The 24,194-nt window shown below is 36.5% G+C and overlaps 1 protein-coding gene across 1 annotated transcript in view; it reads left to right on the top strand.

Moving 5' to 3' along the window:
* USP31 (ubiquitin specific peptidase 31) overlaps positions 1–24,194 on the top strand; it is a 54,598-nt gene that overhangs the window by 8,488 nt on the left and 21,916 nt on the right. Inside the window, exons 2-7 of the mRNA XM_045542780.1 lie at positions 13,560–13,697; positions 14,977–15,065; positions 15,159–15,251; positions 15,866–16,001; positions 18,624–18,768; positions 23,862–24,042. Of these exons, the coding sequence (XP_045398736.1) occupies positions 13,560–13,697; positions 14,977–15,065; positions 15,159–15,251; positions 15,866–16,001; positions 18,624–18,768; positions 23,862–24,042 (782 nt within the window). The remainder of the gene's footprint in view (positions 1–13,559; positions 13,698–14,976; positions 15,066–15,158; positions 15,252–15,865; positions 16,002–18,623; positions 18,769–23,861; positions 24,043–24,194) is intronic.

Genomic DNA, 24,194 nt, shown 5'->3' with positions numbered 1-24,194 from the left:
AAAAAAAAGAAATAATTGCAGTGGGTAGGATGAGTGCTGTGACAGAGTTATGTACAAAAGTGCTGTGGTCACCTGAGGGAAGAATGGGGGCCCTGTGAGAGGACTGAAGAGACAATACCTAGACTGTGTTCTTGAAAGATTGGGAATCCTCGTGGACAGGGGAGAGGTGGGAAAGTCCTTTCCAAGGCAGAAAACCCATCAAGTGCAAAGACATCAAACAATGTGGCTCATTCAGAGAACGTTAAGATCTAGGGTGACTGTAGCAGGAGGGTAGGGTTGGGGCTGGGGCAGGATAGGAAGGAGGCTCACCCAGTGATGGTCTGGGCAGGGCTCATCTGGAAGTCCTTGGGTGCCTTGCATCCTGCGAGGGCAGCCACCAAAGAATTTTAGACAGACTTGTGGTATGATTGTTTTTTTCTTTTCTTTTTAAAAGAATGATGGTTCAGGGGCTAGGGACATTGAGGACAGACGGGGTGGTGGGAGAGGGACAGGAGCCGAACCAGGTTCAGGGAGAACAACATATATATATCTTAGCCTTTTTGACACTGGTCACATTTGGGAAACTGGCAGCTTAGAACTTTCCAAAGATGATAAAGTTTATTTTAGACATGTTGTATTTGTGGTCTCATGGTAACTCATGGGGGGAAATATTTGGTAGTTTAGGATAGAGTTGGCTAGAGATTTTTATTTGTTACAAAATCCCAATTCTGAGGTTTTTAAAAAAATGTCTTTCCAACCAATGACATAAGCTAGCACTAAATCTGTCACTCTGATTTGACCTAGTTTGGTTCTTTACACAGTTGCAGGGGCAGAGCTTCAATTTAAACAACTGTGCACTTACTCTACTGAATACACTGCCCTAAAGTGCCATCAGTGTACATTTTTTATTCTTCTTGTCTACATATGTACATATTTTACATAGTGGCTATCATTCTGGTCATAACCATTTTCAATTATTTTTTAATGCAATTTATAAAACATTTTTCGTTTCTAAATAGTATTCATAAACTGTTTAATGTTTAATGATTTATATGGTATTGATCATTTACTAATCCAGTCATCTTTTATTGGGCATTTTTCTCTCTACTCTTTTTCACTGTAGTGAACATGAATCCTGTGTATAGCTTTTTGCTTTGATGAATTTCCAGACGTGTCCTTAGAGCATCAAAAGCTTATGGACATCTTTTTGACTTCTTATATGTGTTGTGCTATTACTTTTCAAAAACAAGAATTACAGAAATTACAGTGCTGCTAGTTCTATCATAAACTTCACCTGGCCCAGTAAATGGTGCATGTTGGATGCTCAAAAACCATTAGAATGAGGGGTTTTATAATTTAAATTTGTTATATCCATTCTTTATTCATTTATCTTAGCATTTAAAAATATTTTTATTGTAATAAAATATATGTAACATAAAATTTACTATTTTAACCATTTTAAGTGTACAAATCAGTGGCATTAAGTACATTCACAGTGTTGTACAACCATCACCACTATCCATTTGAAGAACTTTTTCATCATTCCAAACAGAAACACTGTATGCATTACACAACAGTAACTCCCCTCAACCTCTATTCTGCTTTGTCTCTATGAATTTGCCTTTTCTACGTACCTCATAAAAATGGAATTGTATGATAAGCAAAATCCTTTTGTGTTTAACTTATTTCAGTTAGAATAATGTTTTCAAGGTTCATCCATATTGTGGCTTGTATCAGAATTTCATTTTTTAATGGCTGAATAATATTGCATTGTATGTATATAACACATTTTGTTTATCCATTCATCTGTCTATGGACACTTTGGTTGTTTCCACCTTTTGGCTATTGTGAACAATGATGCTGTGAACATTGGTGTACAAGTATGTGTTTGAGTTCCTTGTTTTCAATTCTTTTGGATCATATGGTAATTCTGTGTTTAACTTTTTGAGGAACTATCAAACGGTCTTCTACTGACTGTACCATTTTACATTCCCACCAGCAATGTATGAGGGTTCCAGTTTTTCACATCTTCACCAACACTTGTTATTTTCTGGGTTTTTTTGGTAGTAGCCATTCTAGTGGATGTAAAGGAGTATCTCATTGTGCTTTTCATTTACATTTATCTAATGACTAATGTTGAATATTTTTTCAGGTCATTTGTATATCTTCTTTGGAGAAAAGTCTATTCAGTTGCCCAATTTTGAATTGCGTATTTGTTCTTGAGTTGTAAGCATTCTTTATATATTCTAGATGTTAATCCCTTATCAAAAATGTGATTAGCAAATGTTTTTTTCCATTCTGTGGATTGTTATTTCACTCTCTTGATAGTGTCCTTCCACGCACAAGAATTTTTATGTTTGATGAATTCCAGTTTATTTTTCCTTTTGTTGCTTATGCTCTTGGTGTCATATCCAAGAAATCTTTGCCAAATCCAATGTCATGGAGTTTTCCCTATATATTTTCTCTAAGAGTTTTATGGTTTCAGCTCTTATGCTTAGGTTTTTGATCTATTTTAAATTATTTTTTGTGGATAGCTTAAGGTAAGAGTCCAACTTCATTTTGTCCCAGGTGGCTGTCCACTTTTCCTAGTAAACATGGTTGAAAAAATTCTTCTTCCCATTGAGTGATCTTGGTACCCTTGTTGAAAATCAATTGATCATATAAGTGAGGGTTTACTCCTGGGCTCTCTGTTCCATTGTTCTGTATGTCTGTTTTTATGCCAGTGCCACACTGTTTTGATTACTGTGGTTTTGTGTTTATTTTGAAATCAGGAAATATGAGTCTTTCAGTTTTGTCTTTTTCAAGATTGTTTTTGCTTCAGAGTCTTTTGAGATTCCATATGAATTTTAGGGTGTGTTTTTCTATTTCTGCAAAAAATGGTGTTAGGATTTTGATAGAGATTGCATTGAATACGTAGATTGCTTTGAGTAGTTTTGTCATCTTAACAATATTAAGTCTTCCAGTCCATGAACATAAGATGTCTTTCCATTTATTAATGTTGTCTTTAATTTCTTTCAGTTGTGTTTTGCAGTTTTTAGTGTACTGTTTTTTTCCCCCTCCTTGGTTACATTTATTCCTAAGTATTTTATTCTTGTTGATGCTATTGTAAATTGAATTGTTAATTTCCTTTTTGGATTGTTCACTGCTAGTATATAAAAATGTAACTGGTTTTGAATATTGATTTTGTATCCTGCAACTTTTCTGAATTCATTTTTATTAGCGTTAATAGATTTTTTTCGGAATCTTAGGGCTTTCTACATACAAGATCATGTCACTTTCAACAGAGATAATTTTACTTCTTCCATTCCATTTTTTATGCCTTTTATTTCTTTTTCCTGCCTAATTTCTCTGGCTAGAATTTCCAAGGCTATGTTGAATAGAAGTGGTAAAAGTAGGCATCCCTCTTTTGTTTCTTGATCTTAGAGGAAATGCTTTCAGGCTTTCACCATTGAGTATAATATTAGCTGTGAGCTTTTCATATATGGCCTTTATCATGTTGAGGAAGTTTCCTTCTATTTCTAGCTTGCTTTGTGTTTTTATCATGAGAGAGTGTTAAATTTTGTCAAGTGCTTTTTTCATCAATTGAGACAATCAATTTTTGGCCCCTACGCGGCTTCATTTTGTTAATGTGTGGTATATTACATTGATGGATTTTCATATGTTGAACCTCCTTTCATTCCAGGAATAAATCCCACTTGATTATGGTGTCTATTGAGATTTTGAAGTTTTTTTGTTTTGTTTTGTTTTGAAACTTTATAAGAGCTCTTTATACAGTGTGTGTGTATGTGTGTAAGGTAACACCTTCACTAAACTTTTGATATATTTGATATAGACATTTTCCTCATTCTCTTGTACACTTGCTAGCCTTAGGACCTTTGGCACTGAATTCTCTGGGCTTAATTTCCTTATCTGTAAAATGGAGATAAGAGTATGTCTACCTCATGAGGTTGTTTTGAAAACAAATGAGACAAAAACTTGGCAGAGGGCCTGGCACACCACCAGTATTCAGCAAGTATTGACTGATGTTGTTACCATTGTTACCCCAACCTCATTATCATCTTGTTTATTGACAAAATGTTTCTCTATATTTAGAAGTTTAAGGTTTATTTCTGAATTTTGTATTGTTTCATCAGTTCGTTTTTTGGTACTGCATAGTATTATTATCATTGCTTATTTTTTCTCTTGCTATTCTTCAGAAAGTTCTCCAAATTTTAGAATCATTGTGTCAAGTTTCAAAAAGCTAAGTAATCCTGGTGAATTTTAATGGTAAATATCTACATTAGTTTGGGACAGATAACCATGTTTACCGAATGCCTGCCTGTCACTGATAAAATCACTAACTTTCAACAAAACATGAATTTTAATAATGTTACAGTACAAAAACCTAAATCATCTGATAACTGAGGAAGAAATTGAAAGTTATTAAAGAACTGCCTGTTCCCCCAAAGAATAACAGGAGTGAATGGATTTACTCATACATTCTTCCAGGGATCAGATAATCCCCATGTTGTATGAACTGTTTAAAAACATAGAAAAACTCACTCTCAGAGGCAAGAGGATTGTGTTTCCTAAATCAGTTGCTGTCTCTCTCCCCTTTCTCCCTTGTTTGCAGTGATTATGTCTTATTATGTCGTAGGCAGCATTGAGTCTCTGCACTTGGTTTGTAGGAGGTGCACAATATGTTGCTCAGTCAGGGCTGAACATGCCACAGCCAAGGACAGCTTACAGACCAGCCTCTGTTATAAACACAGGTTTGCTGGTGATGGGCCAGTTCTGTTGTGGACTTGGGTCAGACCTCACTTGAGGACTTTGATTACTCTTAAGTTTTAAGCTTTGAGAGAGGAGGGGAGGAATTTGAAAAGGGAGTGGATGAGCTTCAGTATACAGGATTTTATGAGTAAGTTGTCTGAAAATAGAATGAGCTGCCTCACATAATAGTATTTTCTCTGTCACTGGATGCTTTGAAAGTCTTGGGTGATATTATAGGGGGATTGGGTTGGATTTAATTTCTTTCTTTTCTTTTCCTTATCTCTTGCTACTTTCCTCTGACTTTTGAACATATACAAAATGTATTAGAAGCAGAGTTGACAATGTTGGCAGTTTTATGGGTATGTGAAGAGTGAATAAGGAGGAGGAGATGAAAATAATATTAAGGTTTTGAAACATGGTGTCTTGGGATGGTGCTCTTCAAGATTGGAAGAACAAAATGGAAAACGGTTCTGGAGGTGGGTGGATAAGTTCAGTTTTGGCCAGGTCATACAGTATTTGAACATGAGAATCTTAAGAAAACTTTTTTTTAAAGCTGTATTTGTTGAATGTTACCATTTTCAGGTACTGTGCAAAGTGAATCATTTAAGTTTTTGGTGACCCATGCAGAAAGGAGCTGATCTGGTCTAAACATGGAAGTATCTCTTAAGGCAAGATACAGATGTAGTAATGTAGGTGCTTGTCCTGAGTTAGTTGTTTTACATGTTCCTTTGTGTGGCTTAAAGTTTTTAGTTTGACTCTGTTACTTCTGTTTTGTTATTAGTGTGGGGTTTGATGGATTTTTCCTGTCCCCATCTCTACACTTGTCACAATGAGGGGCTACTAAATAGGGCAGTGTTCTCTGTTTGTGTAGTCCCCACAGCTGTTTCCTATAGTAAAGACTCTGGAAAACAATGACCTCATGGTTTCCACAAAAAAACCTTTTATATTCCGCATTGGAAAAGAAATCATTCAAAATTGAGTAATTTAAAGTTCCTGTCCTCTGTTGCTTCTTCCTGCAAAAATATTCTTGTTTGCTATGCTTATTAATTGTTCACTGGCTGTTCCTCATGACCTTTTAGGTTTAACAAACAACATTTTTGCAGTGGAGCACATTGGGATATCTTGTCTTTCATTCAATTGTGATCATTCTCTATTTAGAAATCATTGTTTTATGCCATGGACTGTGGCAGTTCCTAGAGGAATTGGCCAGTCACCCAACATCTGTTGCATCTTCCCTCCAATTGTTGAGCTCGTATGGTAGCAAACAATGTGTCCACAAACAAACAGTTCACACTTTAGAAGATTTCATAGGGCTGGTCAGGAAATGCTTTTGTTGGTATCTTCTTCTGCTGGAAGGAACCTTTCTTTGTAAGCTCATCACCAGCTGAGTAAATTTTTCACTTTAATTCTTGCTATTCTTAAAATCTTTAAGAGCAAGGCAGAGCCATGTGATTCTCAGGAGATTTAAGGAACAATAATAATCATAATAATGAAAATGCTGTTTATTTGTGCAGAACCAGATCATATACAAAGTGAATTCATGTACAGTTTTTAATTTAATCTTCACAACAGCCTTGTCAAAGAGGCATTGTTATTCCATTTTTAAAATTAAGGTAATGGGAGTCAGTGCTAGTAAGTAGAGCTAGGACTGCAACCTTGCATAGTTTTTGTGAGCATTAAATGAGAAGATATAGGTAAGGGTTTACTGTAGAAACAAGCACACAGTATTCAAGAAATGACAAGTGTTAATAATGCAGGTGCTTGTTCTAAACCTGTGGCCACTCCAGTACCCTTCCCCTTATCCCCAAATAACCAAAGCCAAGAGAAAGTAGCATAGTGATGATGACACATTCCTTGTGCCTTGTAGTGTTCTTCGGCATCAGATGCCCTGCCTTTCACTGTTATGCTTATTTTATTGACCTGCTTGTTTCAGTTTTGTAGTTCTGTAATGATGCTACAGGTTTCTGTGTTTGGTCCTGTCCCCAACAACGTTTTTGCCAGTGAGTTGGATGAGGACCTAGCAGGCATATTAATTGAATTTGTAAATGTCTTAACACAGCATATACTTCAACTTAAAGAATGCAGGTCCATGAATATCTTTAAAGTTAGCAGCTGAAATTTAATAGACTCTTGTATCTTGCATTTGGGTCCCAAAATGAGCTACCCCATAGCTTTCACATATGTGAAAGGTCCTGGATATGTTACTGGCATGTGATAGGCTGAAGTAGCTGCCAAAAATGTTTAAGATTTTTATTCTACCTTCAAAGAAGTGTTGTGATCTGGGGAGGTGATAGTGTGGTAGCTGTAGGCTTACATTCTTTTTTCTCTCTCCATGTCCTGTTTTTCTTTGATACTGGTTGCTGTCACTTTTTCCCCCAGTAGTAATATCCAAAGGTTGGCTTGGGCCTTGGGTTTAGGGTTAATATAGGCAGAAAACTTTGGTTTAAGACTCCGTAGTTCTGTTTTTTTTTTTTTTTAAACAGCTTTATTGAAATATCATTGACATATAACAGTTGTGCCTATGAAAGGTGTACAACTTGATGGTTTTACCTCAGCCATTTGTAATGTTCCATGGTAAGAAAGTATAATTATTTCTTAGATATTTAGATAGATATTCCAGTTTTTCTGTTTTGACTTTTACACTTCCCATATGATGACCTTTTAGTTGCATCAGGGCTGGGTGTTTGCTTTTTTGATCGTGTTAATTGTAAGCCAGAATTTCCCCCTTCCTCCTTAAAAAAAACGCTCTGTTTTACTATAGTTGAAAAGAATTTTAGATTATGTTGGAAAATGACAAAGAGGCCAAAAAGAAGATACTTTTGAGTTACTTAATTGGATACATAAGCACAGTTTGATGACCTGAGCTGGCTTTAAGCTTGGAGTCAAACTAGGCTTGGCCGCTTAGAGCACGCAGGGACAGTCAGAGCCTCCACCAGCAGAGCAGCGTGAGCCTTACAAGGTGAACACTCCCCTTTACATTAGCTGATGAGAGACAGATGTGGTTCTCCAAAGCCACATCTTTGCCTCTGCAGCATCCTGGGACACTCAGGCGGGCAAGACATAGTTCTTCACATGCTGCAACTTGATCTTCCTACATAGTCTGAATTCCTCCTTATTCCTCAAACAATAACATCTCAATTAGATAAACTGCATTTTTGTTTCTGGGCCATGTTTCAGTCATAGGAAAAAATGCAAATGACAACAAAACAAAAACTGATTAATAAGGGTTTATTTAAAAGCAAATAAACTCCTGGAAGCCTCAGGGTTGGTGCAGCTGTAGTTCAGCCTCCAACATATGTTTTATATCTAATTGAGAATTGATGGTTAGAATGAAGAACCTCAAGTCCTAAATGATCCTGAGTCATATATGGGGACAAACCATTTTAAGGTAACTTACTTATTAAGGATTATGGACAAAAATGTTTTAAGGCTTTTTAAATCAGACGAGGTTAAAGAATAGTGGTAAGTTTGGACAAATTACTTCTCTGAGCCCAAGTTTTTTCTTCTATAAATAATAATACAGCATAAGGAATTTCCTAAGGATGAATTTTGTAGGAAATAACACCTATTTAATGCACTGTATCAGGCATTAAATATTAACTGTTATTTTTACTCTTTATGCCAAGTTGTGTATTTGCTAGGTATTGGAAATAATATTGAATAAGACATTATTCCTGATCACTGTCTAGTGATGCATATGAGATTATGTGTCTTGGAGATAAGAATAAAACACAGTGTAATAAGTGATATAACGCCCTTATGACAGAGGAGCCTCCCATAGCTTCAGTGCTTTTGGAAGTGAAACTCCAGAGCTTTTCCAGCGTGGCCATGTTCATTCTTAGTCCTGGCTTCATATTAGAAATAGAGTCATTTAAAAAAAAAAAAATCACACATGGAAAAAAAATTAGCAATGGGCGGCTGCCAGGACATGATTTTTATTTTTCTAAAGTTTCCCTAGGTAATTCTAATCTGCAGCCAGTGTTGATAACCAATGCTTTACCTATTTCCTCCTCTTCTTTCTCTTTGGTATTTTTCAGGATTATATAGTACCATAGGGTGATTCCTTTCTTTTTTCTTGATTTTCTTTGAAACTTATGTAATAGTATCTGTGCAGAGTTTTAGAGTTTATAAAATGCTTTTATGATCTCATTAAAACCTTATAGTAATCTTTTTAGAAAGGTATTATCATCCCCATTTTGCAGAAAAGGTGGCTGAGGGTCTGAGAAAACACACATTAGGTAAAAAGTGGTGGAAAGAGGACTTGCACCCAGGTATTCACAATCCAGGCTTTTGTTTCTACTGAATGTCTTGCAGACACTTCCAACCACTGTTTAAATACTTGGAGGTCTTCTCTGGCTACTGTATTTTCTACTTGTATAGCTTTATGTTCTGTTGGGAAAGCTTTTGCTCATTGTTTGTCTGGCCCATCCATGTGTAGGATATTCCTTTTAATATTTCTCTCTTTTATCCAGGCTCTTGACCATACTTCAGCTCTTAGTTTTGTGGTTTCCCATATTGGTTATAATTTCTTGAAGTGCAGTAACTATTACTCAACCTCTTTATTACAGCTTTTTCTTTTAGGTGTGGAATATACACCCGTTTCCTAGTCTTTATTCAGTCATGAGTTCCTGCCACGAGGTCGTTGCAGTACATGCGAGTCAGCTTAAAATCTGAAATTAATCAGACATTCTTTGCTATCAAATCTGTTTGGTTCCTGAGTTTGGATCCTAAGAACTTGGATGTGAGGGAAGAACCTGGACTTGGGTTATCCTATGTTTGGCCCTTCTGTCTGGAAGGATCAGGAAGGACCTCTGTACAAGTTGAGCGTCCCATATCCAAAAGTCCGAAATGTTCTAAACTTTGGAACCTTTTTGAGCACAGACTTGACACTCAAAGGAAATGCTTGTTGGACCATTTTGGATTTTCAAATTTGGGATGTTCAACTGGTAGGTATAATGTAAGTATCCCCAAATCCGAAAAAAATCTGAAATCTGAAACACTTCTGGTTCTAAGCATTTTCAGATAAGGAATACTCAACCTGTACCAGGAATAACAAACTTTCCCCTGTGGAAAACAGAGTCCAAGGGCTATGTGTGGCATTTGCTACTATTCTGATTGGGTTGTCTTTCCATGGAGCCCCTTTCCCTTTGCCTCATTTCTTTTCTCTCTGTCTCCCCTTTCCCACCAGGGTCCCTGAGGAAGGAGAGTGAGAGAGAGTGGGTTTGGGGGTGGAGTAGAGGGCATTCCAGTCATAGGGAAAATAGGTGGAAAATCTGGAGGCTTTTGAATTTCTTTCAAGAGCCTGTTGTTGCCTTGGTTGGCTGATACTGGGGGCCTCACAGATGAATTTGTGCTGTTGTGTTAAAAGACCTCCCCACCAGAGGTGAATATGAGGAAGAGGACTGGATGAAGGGCACAGAGAGCCCATTTGGTCATGGTCATTCTGTACCCTGGTGTGACATACTATTGCATGGACACTTTATTACTATTTTTTTCATGGGTCATATCTGTTTTTCCAGTTTACCCATTTGCAGAAATTTCATCCCTTACATGTCAGTTAATTATTCTTCATCAAATTAACAGGTATCTTGAAAGTGAGATTCAAAAGATGAAACTTAAGACAAGTGCTTATCATTCTTTTATTTCCAACCTCCAAATTTCACTTTCAGTTACCATCTATGAGGCCAGCTAGTCACATTTCATCTATTTCTTTCTCTAAAGTATAAATAATATTGTCCTCCTGAGTTTTTCTGTTTTTTTTTTTTTTTTTACCCAGAATCACTGGAAATAAATTTTTCATTTCTTTTGGCATACAATCAAAGAAAATAAGTGATGATTAGGTTTACTGAGTCTTGCAAGCTATATTATTCCCACAAGAGTAGCCCAACTCTTGTTCAGTCATGTCAGACCAATATTACCACATCCATTCCCCATGGGAGGAAATTACTAATGACCATTGCTTTGCTTTCTTCTCCCTGGGGTCAGGTAAAGGACTTTGTCTTGGACTAGTCAGTCTTTTCCCTGGGGCCTGGGATGCTGTGGGCTCTTTACTAGGACTCTATGGGTAGAAGGAACCTCATGTCTAATTTTATAGCTCCAGTTATATAGACTTCCTCCTTTTTCTTTTCTTACCCATGTTTCCCACTCATGTTTTTCTTTACTGAGGGTTGGTCGGGGGGAATGCTTTTTATTTGAAGGGTAAGGAGAAATTTTATGAAACCCCATAAGTGTTTTGACTTTTACCTTATTATTTAGTAACTATATGCTAAGGATTATCCCAGTTGAGGGGAAAATTGGAGCAATGGTCAGATTTATTTACAGTAGAATATGTAGGAGTTAAGCTAATAAGACTAAGTTTAATATTTTTCCAAACAAACACTATATCCAGGTTTTATAAAATAGATACAGATATGTGAGGCTTACATCCTGTTTTTCATAGACGTGACAAGTTTAAATTTCTCAGATTGTATCAATACTTCTATTTACGGATGACAGTGATAATTTACTTTTTTAAAACTGCAAAAATACAGAAGGATTAATTTTAGGACATCAAATAAACTAAGGTTTAATTATGAAAAATTTGGTAAACCAAAGCAGCATCAGATATGACCCAAAACATAAACCACATCATTGCTGGGATTCTAGGGGAAGAGCTTGGGTAAAGATTTGGGATGCAGAGGTCTCATCTCATTTTATAAACCAGGAGTCACAAGTTCAGTGAGTTGCCTCAAAACCAGTGGTTTGTGACAGAGTCAGGGTTGAACTCAGGTTTCTTGTCTACCACTGTTTTTCTTTTTCTGTAACACATACTAAAGGATTGGCTATTAGATTATTCTATGTTTTGTTTTGTCTGGGGAAGAGAGAAAATAAATTGTCCCCTGGGTATCTGCAGTGGAAGCAATGACCATTGTAAGGAGTAAAAAGAGGCAAAAAGAGGAGCTTTTGTGTATGTGCATTGAGATTTTCTTTTCCTTAACTTTCCTTTAGTTTGTGATGTAGGGATTGAGGGTGGGGCTGACCCAGAGCAGTTTTTGCCCTAGTTATGGAGGGTTGTGGAAGTCCTGTTGCTTGTTTAGTCGTGCCCAACAAAAATCTTGTTAAGCAGCCTTAGCACGATGCCTTAGTACACAGGAATTGGTGGATAAGTGCTGGATGAATTGAAGCGATAATGATAAGAAGCATAAATAAATTTAATGCAATCTTGATAAAGAATTGAATATTGTCTCCACCCTAAAATTTGAATGGACGCTGTATATAAAATATCTGCTTTTGATAGATACATAATGAAGAGTTTGATTTTAGTTAATTTGTTTTTTGGGATGTATATGTTGAGAACTTTTTTCCCCCTTTTTCCCATGGGAAGTAAGAAAGAGAGCAAGTTATGAACAGAAGCTTGCCCTCTGCTTCTGGCGGTTTGCATGACGCAACTGCCTGCCATGAGATTTGTCACTTGCCTGCTATACCTGAGACTTCCTCTTGGCAGTTGTCCTCTGCTTCCTCCATAAAACAAACAATACAAAACAAACTCAAAAAGACAGGTTCCATGCCTTCCTGTCTGTAGCTTATCTGAATCCACAAACTATCTTTACAACCTTCTCTTCTGTCTCTCCCACCTCCTGTTTAAGGTTAATGCCTCTACCTCTTTTTGAGTCAATCCCTCCTCCTCCCCTTATGGAAGAATCATCTTTCTTCAGATACCTCCTGTTAGCTTCTTCCCTCAGCATGGAGGTCCCTCTGCTCTGTAAGTCCCCCCTCCAGATGGTCACAGCATCTTTCCTCCTTGCTTTTATAACTAAGCTTCTTGGATCGAAAGAATGGTCTTCTGGCAGTTACCCAGTTCCTTACCTTTTCTTCTCTTTTAGCTGTCTCTGATCAGTGTTCTCCTTCAACTGAGATTGCGTGGGCAAGCAACCTTTTCATCTGCCATTCCAAAGGACTGTCTCAGTGCCTATCTTACCTGACTTTTCTGCAGTAGTTAAATTGTTGCTTTCATCTCCTTGGAGGTTTGTCACCCTCAGCTTGTATAATGCCACTCTTTGTTGAATGAGTGATGAATCTTGAAGCTGTAATGTGTCTGACATAAAAGTTTAGCATTTTAGCAAAATCTACTTAAATAAATCTTATTGTGAAGCTTGAAACAAAATTTTTAACCACTCTGTTATGTAAGTAATATGTAGTCATTGCAGAAAATTTAGAAAATATGAAAAGTGAAAAAAAAAGCACCTGTAATTCTATCACTCGGAGACAATACTTAATATTTTGGTATATGTCATTTTAGAACTTTTTCTTTGTATATATATGTCTACACGCATACACAATTTTTTATGAGAATACATTCATACTTCACACTGCTTATTTATAACCTTTTTTTCACTTAATGTAGCTGTATTATTTAGAATGGTTATATCATGTAGTTGTACCGTAATTTATTCAATCCTCGTTTTTAAGATGTTCAAGTTATTGCCAATTTTTTTGCTATTATAAACACTGATACATATCTTATAAGTCATTTAAAAAATTTTATTTGTGTAGATTTAAGGGGTACAAGTATAGTTTTTAGAAGTCTTGACATGCTGTTCCAGTGGTTTCCTTTAGATATGTTCCTAAAAGTAGGATTGGTGGATAAGTGTATTTTAAGGTTTTGGTACATGTTTCTGGGGGTGACGTTTTTACAGTAAGCATCTGTTTTTACCTTGCTATCCTTCTGGGGAGTTCTCTCTCAACACCCTTGAGATCTTGTATCCCTCTTTGGGATTATGAATATTAATAAATAGTTTATCTTTAAAGCCAGAAACTCACAGCTGTTGATGTCGATTTATTTACCTGTATAGAGTATTGTGTCAAAGAATGCACTGCAGTATCGGGGAAATTCCCAGCATGACGCCCAGGAGTTTCTGCTGTGGCTTTTGGACCGAGTTCACGAAGACCTCAATCATGCTGTGAAGCAGAGTGGCCAGCCTCCTCTGAAGGTAAGGACACAGTCAGGGAGCAGTGAGCATCAGTGAACAGAGTAAGGAGAGAGTGTAGATTCTTCTCCTGTGTATTTGGTTAATACAGTGAAATTGACTAACCTCTGGGTGAGTATAAAATTCAGTGGATACTTAAAGGATATTTCACCTCTTTTTACTACTGTGTTGGCAGTGTAAGATACAAGAGACACTGTCCACAGTGGACTTACAGTCTAAGGAGAGGGGAAACACTTGCATGTATGACAAACTTTAGATTATAAGTGATTCCATCTCACTAAACTGTTTTTAAAGCAGAGTACATTTACTTTATATTCTAATAAGATATGCCTTAGAGATCACTGGAATGAATACATAATCAGAAAGGAAATGTGTGGATGTCTCTGCTGTTAGGATTGGATTTGAGCATAGGAACTGAATCCCCCGGGGTTCTTACTGAGAAATGTAATGATCGATTCATTCACTTTTTATACTTGTAGCTTTAATGTGATGGATAAAGTGATTTATATAATGGCAAATAATTAAGACTAAAGAATTACTTCCTCCACACAGCTTTTAAAGTTTTTGATAACTCTGCTGTGTACTTCCAATTTTAAATTTCTAGTTTCGGTAAGTTGTTAAATTATTCTGATTCAAGGTCCTTTTGTGCCTGAACACTCTATACTGTCATATGACTGTATGCGTGTGGCTGACTCTCCCACTAAATTGAGACATCCTCAAGGTCAGGCACTGTGTCTTACTTATCTTTGTATCCTAATGTCCTGTACAGTGCTCTCTGCATGCGATAGCAGATGCTCAGTAACTAACTGTTAGACAGAGGGACATAAAAAGGTTATATAAATTATTAAGTTATGAAATAGAGTGCGATTAGGCACCAGAATGAATAGCACAGCTATCACTTGCTTGAGAATTTAGGTATTGGAAGAATTAGTACATTCAAAGTGGTTGGGGATTACTTTCTGGAAGAGGTTGGGGTGGGGGCCTTGCGAGTTGGAGGGAGAGTGGAGTATCCTGGGGAAGGAGAGCTGCTCTGCTGCCTAGATTGGGTGGAGAGATGGATGAACACGGTCAAATGCACAGTCTGTTTGAGGAGATGGGTCCAAGTGATCCACGTCCTGTCTGCTGTGTTCTGGTTACTTTAGCAGGTGCTTGTCACTGAAGCCTTGGGACTTGGTGCAGAGCATGTAAAGGAAGTCAAAGACATTTGTGCCTTTTTAGGTTCACCTTCAATCAAGAATTGGTACTTCTAGTCTGTGAAATTATACTTTCTTTTTTTTTTTAGCCACCATCAGAGACTGATATGATGCCTGAGGGACCAACCTTTCCTGTCTGTAGCACTTTTGTACAAGAACTTTTTCAAGCCCAATACAGGTATGAGCAAATCAAATGTTCCTTCGTATTTTGTTTACTTGACGCAGTTCGAAGTGGTCTTAATGTTTGTGTCTTACCTTTTTATTTTTGAAGATCTTCTTTGACATGTCCTCATTGTCAGAAACAGAGCAACACTTTTGACCCTTTCCTCTGCATTTCTTTGCCAATTCCTCTACCCCATACAAGGTAAGAACAGATGTAGTAAAAATGAAGACTGTGTGTTCCTACAGTGTTCCTTTTCCTCTGCAGGCTCCAATTATTAGGTCTTCTTACTTAATTGGACAAGTAATGGGGTTAATGATAAATTGAATATAGACATTGTCACAACCTTACAAAAATAAATGGCTGTCTGAGTTTGCAGGGTGGGCAGGCACATGAGGCAAGCAAACAGGTGCTGGGGTCTGGTTCAGTGTGTCGTCCACAGACGGTATGGGGGGAGACGGGAGGGTGGTTGGGTGACTTCTAAATTCTCTAGAGACTTTATATTGCACTTCTTGTTACTTAGTGGCTTTATTTTAAAGTGTTTCTTAACATTTCCAGGAGTTATTCTGTTTTAAAGAAAATACAAAGCACAGAACCAAATATGGATATATTTTGTTTTATGAAGATTGCCTTTTCCAGAGGTGTCAATTATTGTTTGACAATTCTACTTAGATCCAAATGAAGTTTTTTCATTTGGCTTTGAAATAAAGGTGTGGATTAGCTTTAGCCTTGTGATTTCAGATCAGACTTGTTTTGCTTCTTCTGTATTTTAGTTGAAATAAGTGGCTAATGAGAAGATCTGACTTTGATCTGTACAGGCCTCTCTATGTCACTGTAGTGTATCAAGGGAAATGCTCTCACTGCATGAGGATTGGCGTGGCTGTGCCTCTGTCTGGGACCGTGGCCAGACTTCGGGAAGCCGTGTCCATGGAAACTAAGATCCCCACCGATCAGGTAATAAGCCTGCTAAGACATATCACACGTGAGCCACAAAAGTATTGCTTTCTGTTCTGGAATTTTTTTGCAGTTATCTGCCAAATATGGTTAGATAGAAATTTAAAACCAGTTGTATTCAGTGTTGAGGGGAAAAAAAAAATCAAGACTTAAAAGAGTAAAATGTAAAGAAACTTTTCATGCTTCATTTAATTGTATGTGTATATTTTTTAAAAGGCAAAGCTGTGACTTTACACCAAGATCTTCTTATAACTTTGTTTATAAAGTATAAATACTTAACCCCTCTTAAATCATTCTTATGGATGCATATATGGGCAATAGAGTGTCTGTGTGTTATTTGACAGTTAAAGAGGCTTAGAAAACTTGAGCAGTGATGCTAGCAAACCCCTCCCTGTTATAGTGATAAGAACGGACATCTTCTTGCTAGTGTAGTGTGTTCTCTACATAATAGGTGCTCAGTGTATTTCATTTTCCTATTAAAGCTATACCAGAGTCTCTTACCTTGTTTAGATAACAGAAAGGAAAGTTGTGCCCCTGCCCTTTTTGGGGGTATATCTTTGCTAAGTGGCTATGTTTAAATTGATGAAAATACTTCGGCCTATTTGTGACTTGACATATTTTTGTATACAGTTTTTATTCAATTCAGCATTATAGTTTTATTTGGGAAAACATTCCTTATTTAAGATTTACTAAGAAAAGATGACTCAGTGGCTAAATAGCTTTTCCCTAGATAGCTTCTGGAAATGGCTGTGTAATCACTGAAATAATAAAGTGTTTTATACTTCAGCCTCAGGTGGCCCTGTTTGGGAAGTTACCGCAGTAAAACAAATAACAAGCAGCAGTGTTGCCCTAATACAGCAAATATCTTATATTTTCACAGGCCAAGTACTAGCACGTTGATGAAATGTTCATATTCTTCCTTACTCTGAAGAGCTCATTGATTCTTTTTTTCCCCTTCAGGGTGAGGGGAGAGACAGAAAGAGAGGGAGGGAGGCTTTGTGGTGTCCAGGGCAAATCTGCTTGCATCTTTGAAGCTTTCAACACTGTTTGGCTCTTTTTGCATGTGGTTTAAATTGGTGAAATAATTACAGGTTTTCTTTTGACCTCAGCTTGCTGGAGAGAGTCACCAGCAGAAAAACAACACGGTTGTTAAATTCATTAGAAGGAAAATGTGCCAGGAACATTTTTGCTGGACTATTTGTAGAATATGCCACTAACCCATTTTACCTTGTAGATTTGCAGAATGTTAGTGCTGGTAGAAGGGAGGTCTACCAGGTCCAGTCCAACCCTCCTTCATTTGAAGGAGGCTCAGAGAAACCATGTGAATTGTTCAAGTCCACAGGGCTGGTTGGTGGCAACGTGGTTAGAACCTCCTCATGCCCAGTTCAGCACTTTTTCACTAGGCAGTGCTGCTGAGCATGTGCTGAAGTCTTTAAAAGTCCCCATTGTTTTTCTCCACGTCTTTTGTTTTTCTGTTTTGTTATAAATTTCTCAACCATTTAAGAAATACATAAAGTGGAAGTATTTCATACTAAGTCTGTTAGTACTAAAGGTTACTAACTTTAATACTATGTTATATAGTATTCATTCACATTTTTTTCTATGCATATACTACATTATTTATAAAAGTGGAATCATTTACACATACTGTTCTTTTTATTTTATTTTTATTTTTTATTTTGTCCTTGCTTTTTATTTACTTAGATCTTTCCATGTTAGTGCAAATAATATGTAGCTCATTCTTCTTAATAGCTTTATAATTTCAGTAGGGCTATGATATATATTTAACTAGTTACTGTCGTTGGACATTTGGGTTATTTAATTTTTTTTCCAACACAGACATCCATGGTTATTTGACATTTTTAACCTGAAAAGAAGAAAATAGTGGTGGAGAAAGTCTCAGAGTCAGAAGTGGACTCTATCCTTGACATGAGACTGGATAGGTGTAGAACCTTAGGCAAGTCTGTAGACTTCTCTTCTTCAGTGAATCAAGGGGGTTAGACTTTATAATCTCCTGGGTCTCTTTTACACAAACATTTAGAGGAACTCTGGTTTTAGTGCCATGAAATCCTGAAGTCAGAGAGTACAGGTATCTGTGGGGGCTTGGTTCTAGGAACCCCTGAGGTTACCAAAATCCATGATGCTCAAGTCCTTTATATAAAATGGCATAGTATTTGCATATAACCTATGCATATCCTCCCATATACTTTAAATCATCTTTGGATTACATGTAATATCTAATGCAACATAAATGTTATGTAAATAGTTGTTATACTCTGTTTTTTCACGAATGATGATAAGAAAAAAGTCTTTACATGTTCAGTACAGACACAACTATCCTTTTTTTTTTTTCATCTGAGTATTTTCACTCTGTGGTTGGTTGAATCATGGCTGTGAAACCCAGGGATGTGAGGGCTGCCCATATGTTGTTACACAATTACAGAGGATATTGTGCTTCCAAGGTTCTCTCATTGAAGGCAAATAATGGGGGCTCTGTGAGATGTTTCAAAGCTCTCTCAAACCACTGCAAGGCCTGATGGTCTGGAGAAGTTCAAAGAATTGGGAAATCAATTAGTATTAAATTTCTAGTTATCCAGCTATTTACATGTTTCCTATTTTTAGATTGTGTTAACAGAAATGTACTATGATGGGTTCCATCGTTCGTTTTGTGATACAGACGACCTGGAAACAGTCCATGAAAGCGACTGCATTTTTGCCTTTGAAACTCCCGAGATATTTAGGCCTGAAGGAATTCTCAGTCAAAGAGGTAAATGAGCACCTGTTTCCATAATACCACCTGAGTTTACAGCTCTAACAACTGTCTACCTTTTTAGATGTCTGTTACGTGATGTTATACACTTCGAAAAAATTGGGGTAAATATAATACACATAACATAATTTTTTATGATGGTGTAAATTTTATGGGAACATACTTCCCTAGAAGAAGGCGGCTTTTAACTGTTTTGGGCAAAGATTTATATCCATAGTTGGGATAGCCCTTTACTGACTATGTCCTCTCTTAAGTGGCCTTTTTGGAGTATTATGATGGCACTTGGGAAGATATACTGTGCCATTGCTTTTTTTTAAATTTTTTTTTGGTTTATGTATTTATTTATTTTTTTGAGACAGTCTTGCTCTGTTGCCCTGGATAGAGTGCAGTGGCCTGATCATCGCTCACTGCAACCCCAAAACTCCTGCTACTTCAACCTCCCGAGTAGCTAGGACTGCAGATATGCACCATCACACCTGGCTAATTTTTTCTATTTTTGGTAGAGACGGGGTCTTGCTCTTGTTCAGGCTGGTCTTGAACTCCTGAGCTCAAGCAGTCCTCCCACCTGGGTTTCCCAGAGTGCTAGGATTACAGGCGTGAGCCACTATGCCTGGCCTTGAATTTCCAAATTCTGTAATCTTTGGTATAGAATGTTTTCTTGATACTTGCTTTTATGAAATTTGCATGTAACTCTTCATTGGTAAGTAGCAAAAATAAAGTAAAACTCTGGGCAGTATTGTTGCTTTTATTGCACTTTGGGCTCTGATTTGGAATCTAGCTTGTCTCTCCAGTTACTTGGAGGGTTATGGGGCTATTCGGATTTTGAGAGTTGGCAGGCAACTCAAATTTTGTTCCTGGCCTTAGTATTCTTGAAGGTTCGTCCTGGGGCTTCTCGACATCAGTGTCACCTGGGAACTGGTTAGGAATGCAAATTCTTGGACTCTATCCCAGATCTACTGAATGAGAAACTCTGGGAGCTGGACCCAGCAATCTGTTTTGAACAAGCCCTCTAGGTGATTCTGATGCAATCTGAAGTTTGGGAACTGCTGCTCCACCAGTCTTTTAGCAGTATTTTCTACTGCTATGACTTTTAGAACTAAATTCCACCACTAGCCCCTGCTTTTCTTCAGGTTCTGATTCCATTCCCTGACTTCCACCTGTCTACTGGAATTTCTTCTTAGAAGTCCTACAGGCCTCTTATACTGCACATTTCTTTCTTAGACCAGTTTCTTCTGTGGAATAATGGCACTACCATCCTTCACTCCAGCTAGATTGAGGCTTTGTGACTTCTCCCTCAAAATTCACATAGAACTGATGGCACACTTTGCATTTTTCCTCTTCCTTCTACTGCTGTGGACACGGTTCAGACAAGTCTTAACAGAGCTTTTCCAGCAATTTCTTTTGTCTTTACTGTGGGCTTTCTTCTGCCCAGTTAATTCCCCACAGTGCCACCAGACTTACTCTGTTACATAGTTCTGATCATGTTACATGCTTATTGATTTACCAGTGGTTCCCCTTTGTCTAAGATTATATGTAGGCACCTTGGAAGAATGCATGACCCCTGGTGATTTGGTCCATGCCTTTATTTCTGGCCTCCCTACTACATTGTAGCTCCTTCCCCATATACTCTTTTCCAAGTTTCTCTCTATTTCTCAAACAGGCCTTGGGCTTTTCCACTTTCCTTACTGTTTTGCTTTGCTGAGAATTTCTTCTTCACCTTCTGTCTCACTGGCTGTTACTTTGTCTCTTCCAGGCTTCTAATCTCCCCATCCCGCCTAGCTCTAAGCAACCACTATTCTACTTTATGTTTCCGTAGATTTCCCTAGTTTAGACTTTCCTGTGATTGAAATCATATAATATGTGGTCTTTGGTGACTGGCTTTACTTAGCATGTTTTCAAGTTTCATTCATGTTGTGGCATATATCATATGCCATTTCTTTTTAAGGTTGAATAATATTTCATTGTCTGGATATATCACATTTTGTTTATCCATTTGTTTGTTATGGACTATTTTTGCCTTTTGGCTATTATGAATAATGCTGCTGTGAACATTCCTGGCAAGTTTTTGTGTGGACATATGTTTTCACTTCTCTTCAGTACGTACCTAGGAGTGGAATTTCTAGGTCATATGGTAACTCTATGTTTAATCATTTGGGGAACTTCCGGACAGTTTTCTGGAGTGGCTGTACCATTTTACATTCTCATTAACAGTGTCTGAGGGTTTTAATTTCTCTACATCCTCTCCAACACTTGTTATTATCTGACTTTTTGATTCTGGCTATCCTAGTCAGTGTACAGTAATATCATTGTGGTTTTGATTTACATTTTGTGAATGACATGTTGAACATCTTTTCATGTGCTTATTGGCCATTTGTGTATTATCTTTGGAAAAATGCTTATTGAGGTCTTTTGCCCATTTTTAAATTGCATTGTTTACTTTTTGTTGAGTTGTGTAGAAATTTCATATATGCCAGATACTAGACTGTTATCAGATATATGACTTGCAAATATTTTCTTCCATTCTGTTAGGTTCTTTTCACTTTCCTGATAATGTGCTTTGATACATAAAAGTTTTTAATTTTAATGAAGTCCAATTTATGTATTTTTTCTTTTGTCATGCTTTAGGAGAAATCTTCAAGGACACTAGATGTGAGTGATATAATTACATGAAAAAATACAATGTGATCATTTTTTAAGATATATTTATGTAGCTGTATAGAAAAATACTACATAGAAATATATCAAAATAATAATAGCTACACCTGAGTTTTGGAATTACAGGTGATTTTGATTATTTTTAAAATACTTTGGTATATTTTCAAATTTTTATAATGAACACATCATTTTTGTAACTGGGAAAAAGCACTTTGAAAAGGAAAGTAGGATGAAAGCAGTAGAAATTATTAAAAAGCATATTTGTATTTATTTATATTTAATACTTAATATTAAATTATAAAAATAATTTGAGATTAATCAAATCATTACATGTTGATAATGGTTGTTATAATAATAATGAAGAACTTCATAAACTGAATAGCAGCAGTAAAATACATAATTCAAAAACAAAAATAAAGAGAAATTGTAAAAAAAAAGTTCTCGGTGGGAGTTTTTTTAATAAACTTGCCATTATTTGCCTGTTAAAAATTAGATTAACATTAAAGACATAGAAGATATGAATAATATTTACATACTTAAGGTAGAAAGGCACTATTACTAGTGTTAATGAACTAGGGGTAAACTAAGCAATAAAGAAAATCTGAATAAATTTTTAAAATTTGTCAATTGAGAGGATAAATAGAGCACAAGGTATAAACAGAAATACATAAGCGTAAGGAAAATGAAAACAAATTAAAAAAAAATCTAAGAATAAATAAATGTAATTAAGAGCTATTTTAGATAGCAAGGAAAATAGAAAATACATATAAAAACCTCTGGAAGACAGCCAAAATAGTGCTTAGAGACTAAGTGCAGAGTTTTAAATACTTTATCAAACCATTAAAAGAGAAAAGAGAAAATTAAGCATTTAATTTCTGATTGTAGGGGAAAAAAGCCAACAAAGAAAAATAAGAGGAAAAGAATAAAAGTGAGAATTCTGGGAGTCCTCCTGGACTTGGTTTCTTAACCTACTTCCTGCTTCTGCTGTGTCTGTCTTTGTCTCCCACTTCTGTTATCACTGCCGTCTGTTCAGATCGTCTTCTTTTGTCTTCATCTTCATCATCAGTTGTTTTTCTTGTTTCCAGCAAATCCTCATTTCCCTTCTTGCCAATACTGATCTTTCTGAACCCTAAATCTGATCTCTCTATGTTGAACAACTGACCCCTCATTGCCTGTTGTACAAAAAGATAAAAAGATCACTGGAAACCAAGAATTGGGGAGGTTAGGAGGGGGTGGGGGTAAAAACTTACCTATCGGGTACAGTGAACACTATTCTGGTGATGGGCACATTAAAAACCCTGACTTAAGCGTTATACAAGGTATCCATGTAACAAACGTTTGTACCCCCTTAATGTTTTGAAATAAAAAAAAAATAAAGTGGTTATGAAGTAAAATCTCTTCTCTTTGTGATTATGGTGTTTAAGCTTAAAAAGTTTTCTTCCTTCTGGCAGCTTGAAAAAGATTCAGTTTTTTCTTATTTCTAGTTTTTGTGTGTGTTTTAAAACTGTATCTGGAATTTATGTTGATATTAACTATGTACCCATTATTTTAAATTGTTATAATGCTGAGATATCTTAATAGGCTCAGCAAGTCTTGTATTTCTGGAAATTCAGGTTATTGCCTGAATTCTGCTATGAATATGTCTGTGTAAATCATTTTTATTTTATTCTCTTTCTGGTGTTATTATTATTTATGGTAGTGGTGGAAGGGGCTTTGTTTTTCTCTTCTCCAGTTAGGGTACCATTTCCGTAGACTGTACTTCCAAAAGATTAAAGAAATGAACAGATATTTAGCCAGGCATTTATTAACTTCCTACTAAGTGCAAGGTGTTGTGCTAGGTCCTGAATTGCTAGGTAGCTTTGATTGATGGGAATCTCCGGGGCATTTATGAAGATCAGTACTGTGCCTGTCAAACTTACATTTTTGTTCACTTTAATGTGGGTTGATTCAGTCTAGTCGATTGTATTCATGTTCTTATAATGGCTCTGAGTCTAGTAAATATAGTTCATCTTTTGTTTCTTGTAAGTTTGGCTCGGTAATCAGGGAGAAGAAACTGCTGTTGAACATTGAAGACCATTCCACATGTTCTTATCTTTATTTTTTTAAAAATGTATTTGCTGGTTTCATGGTCTCACTTTAAATTTTTTTGGTGGATCATTTCAGCAAACTTGCCCTTCTGAAATTGTATCTAAGATTCACCGAAATGTAGAGTTTTAATTTTCAGTTTTTAAGGTAGGTAGGGCTAGTTTAAAAGAAATAATGGATGCTAAAGAAAGTATCTTAATGGCTAGGTTAGTAATCTGAGTCTGTGTTCCCTTTTTTTGATTACAGTTTAAATTACATTATTTTCTCTGTTGAGTAAATTTCTTTGTAATGAATGAATGAATGAAAAGAGTTTTGAGGGGATAAAATGAGTTGTTTTTATTCTATTTCAGGAATTCATTTAAATAACAATCTAAATCACTTGAAATTTGGCTTGGATCATCATAGACTATCTTCCACCACACAAACAGCAACAAAGCAAGGGAAGATGGATTTGCCCACCACAAGAGCAAGAAGCGACAAGATTGTTCTGCTGGTGTGCAACCGAGCCTGCACTGGGCAGCAAGGGAAAAGGTAAAAACCAACTTATTTCCCAATAGGTACTGAGTCTTTACAAGTCCAGTATTGTCAAGCATTTTGAAAAATCTTTACTTTTAGTAGTTAATTTTTGATTCTGATATTTAGAAAAATATATGTACAAATTAACCTGATTTGGGGAGTTGGGA

This window comes from Lemur catta, chromosome 2 (genome assembly GCF_020740605.2).
Source record: "Lemur catta isolate mLemCat1 chromosome 2, mLemCat1.pri, whole genome shotgun sequence".
In the NCBI taxonomy this organism is placed as follows: Eukaryota; Metazoa; Chordata; class Mammalia; order Primates; family Lemuridae; genus Lemur; species Lemur catta.
This window is presented reverse-complemented; position numbering and strand designations above follow the sequence as displayed.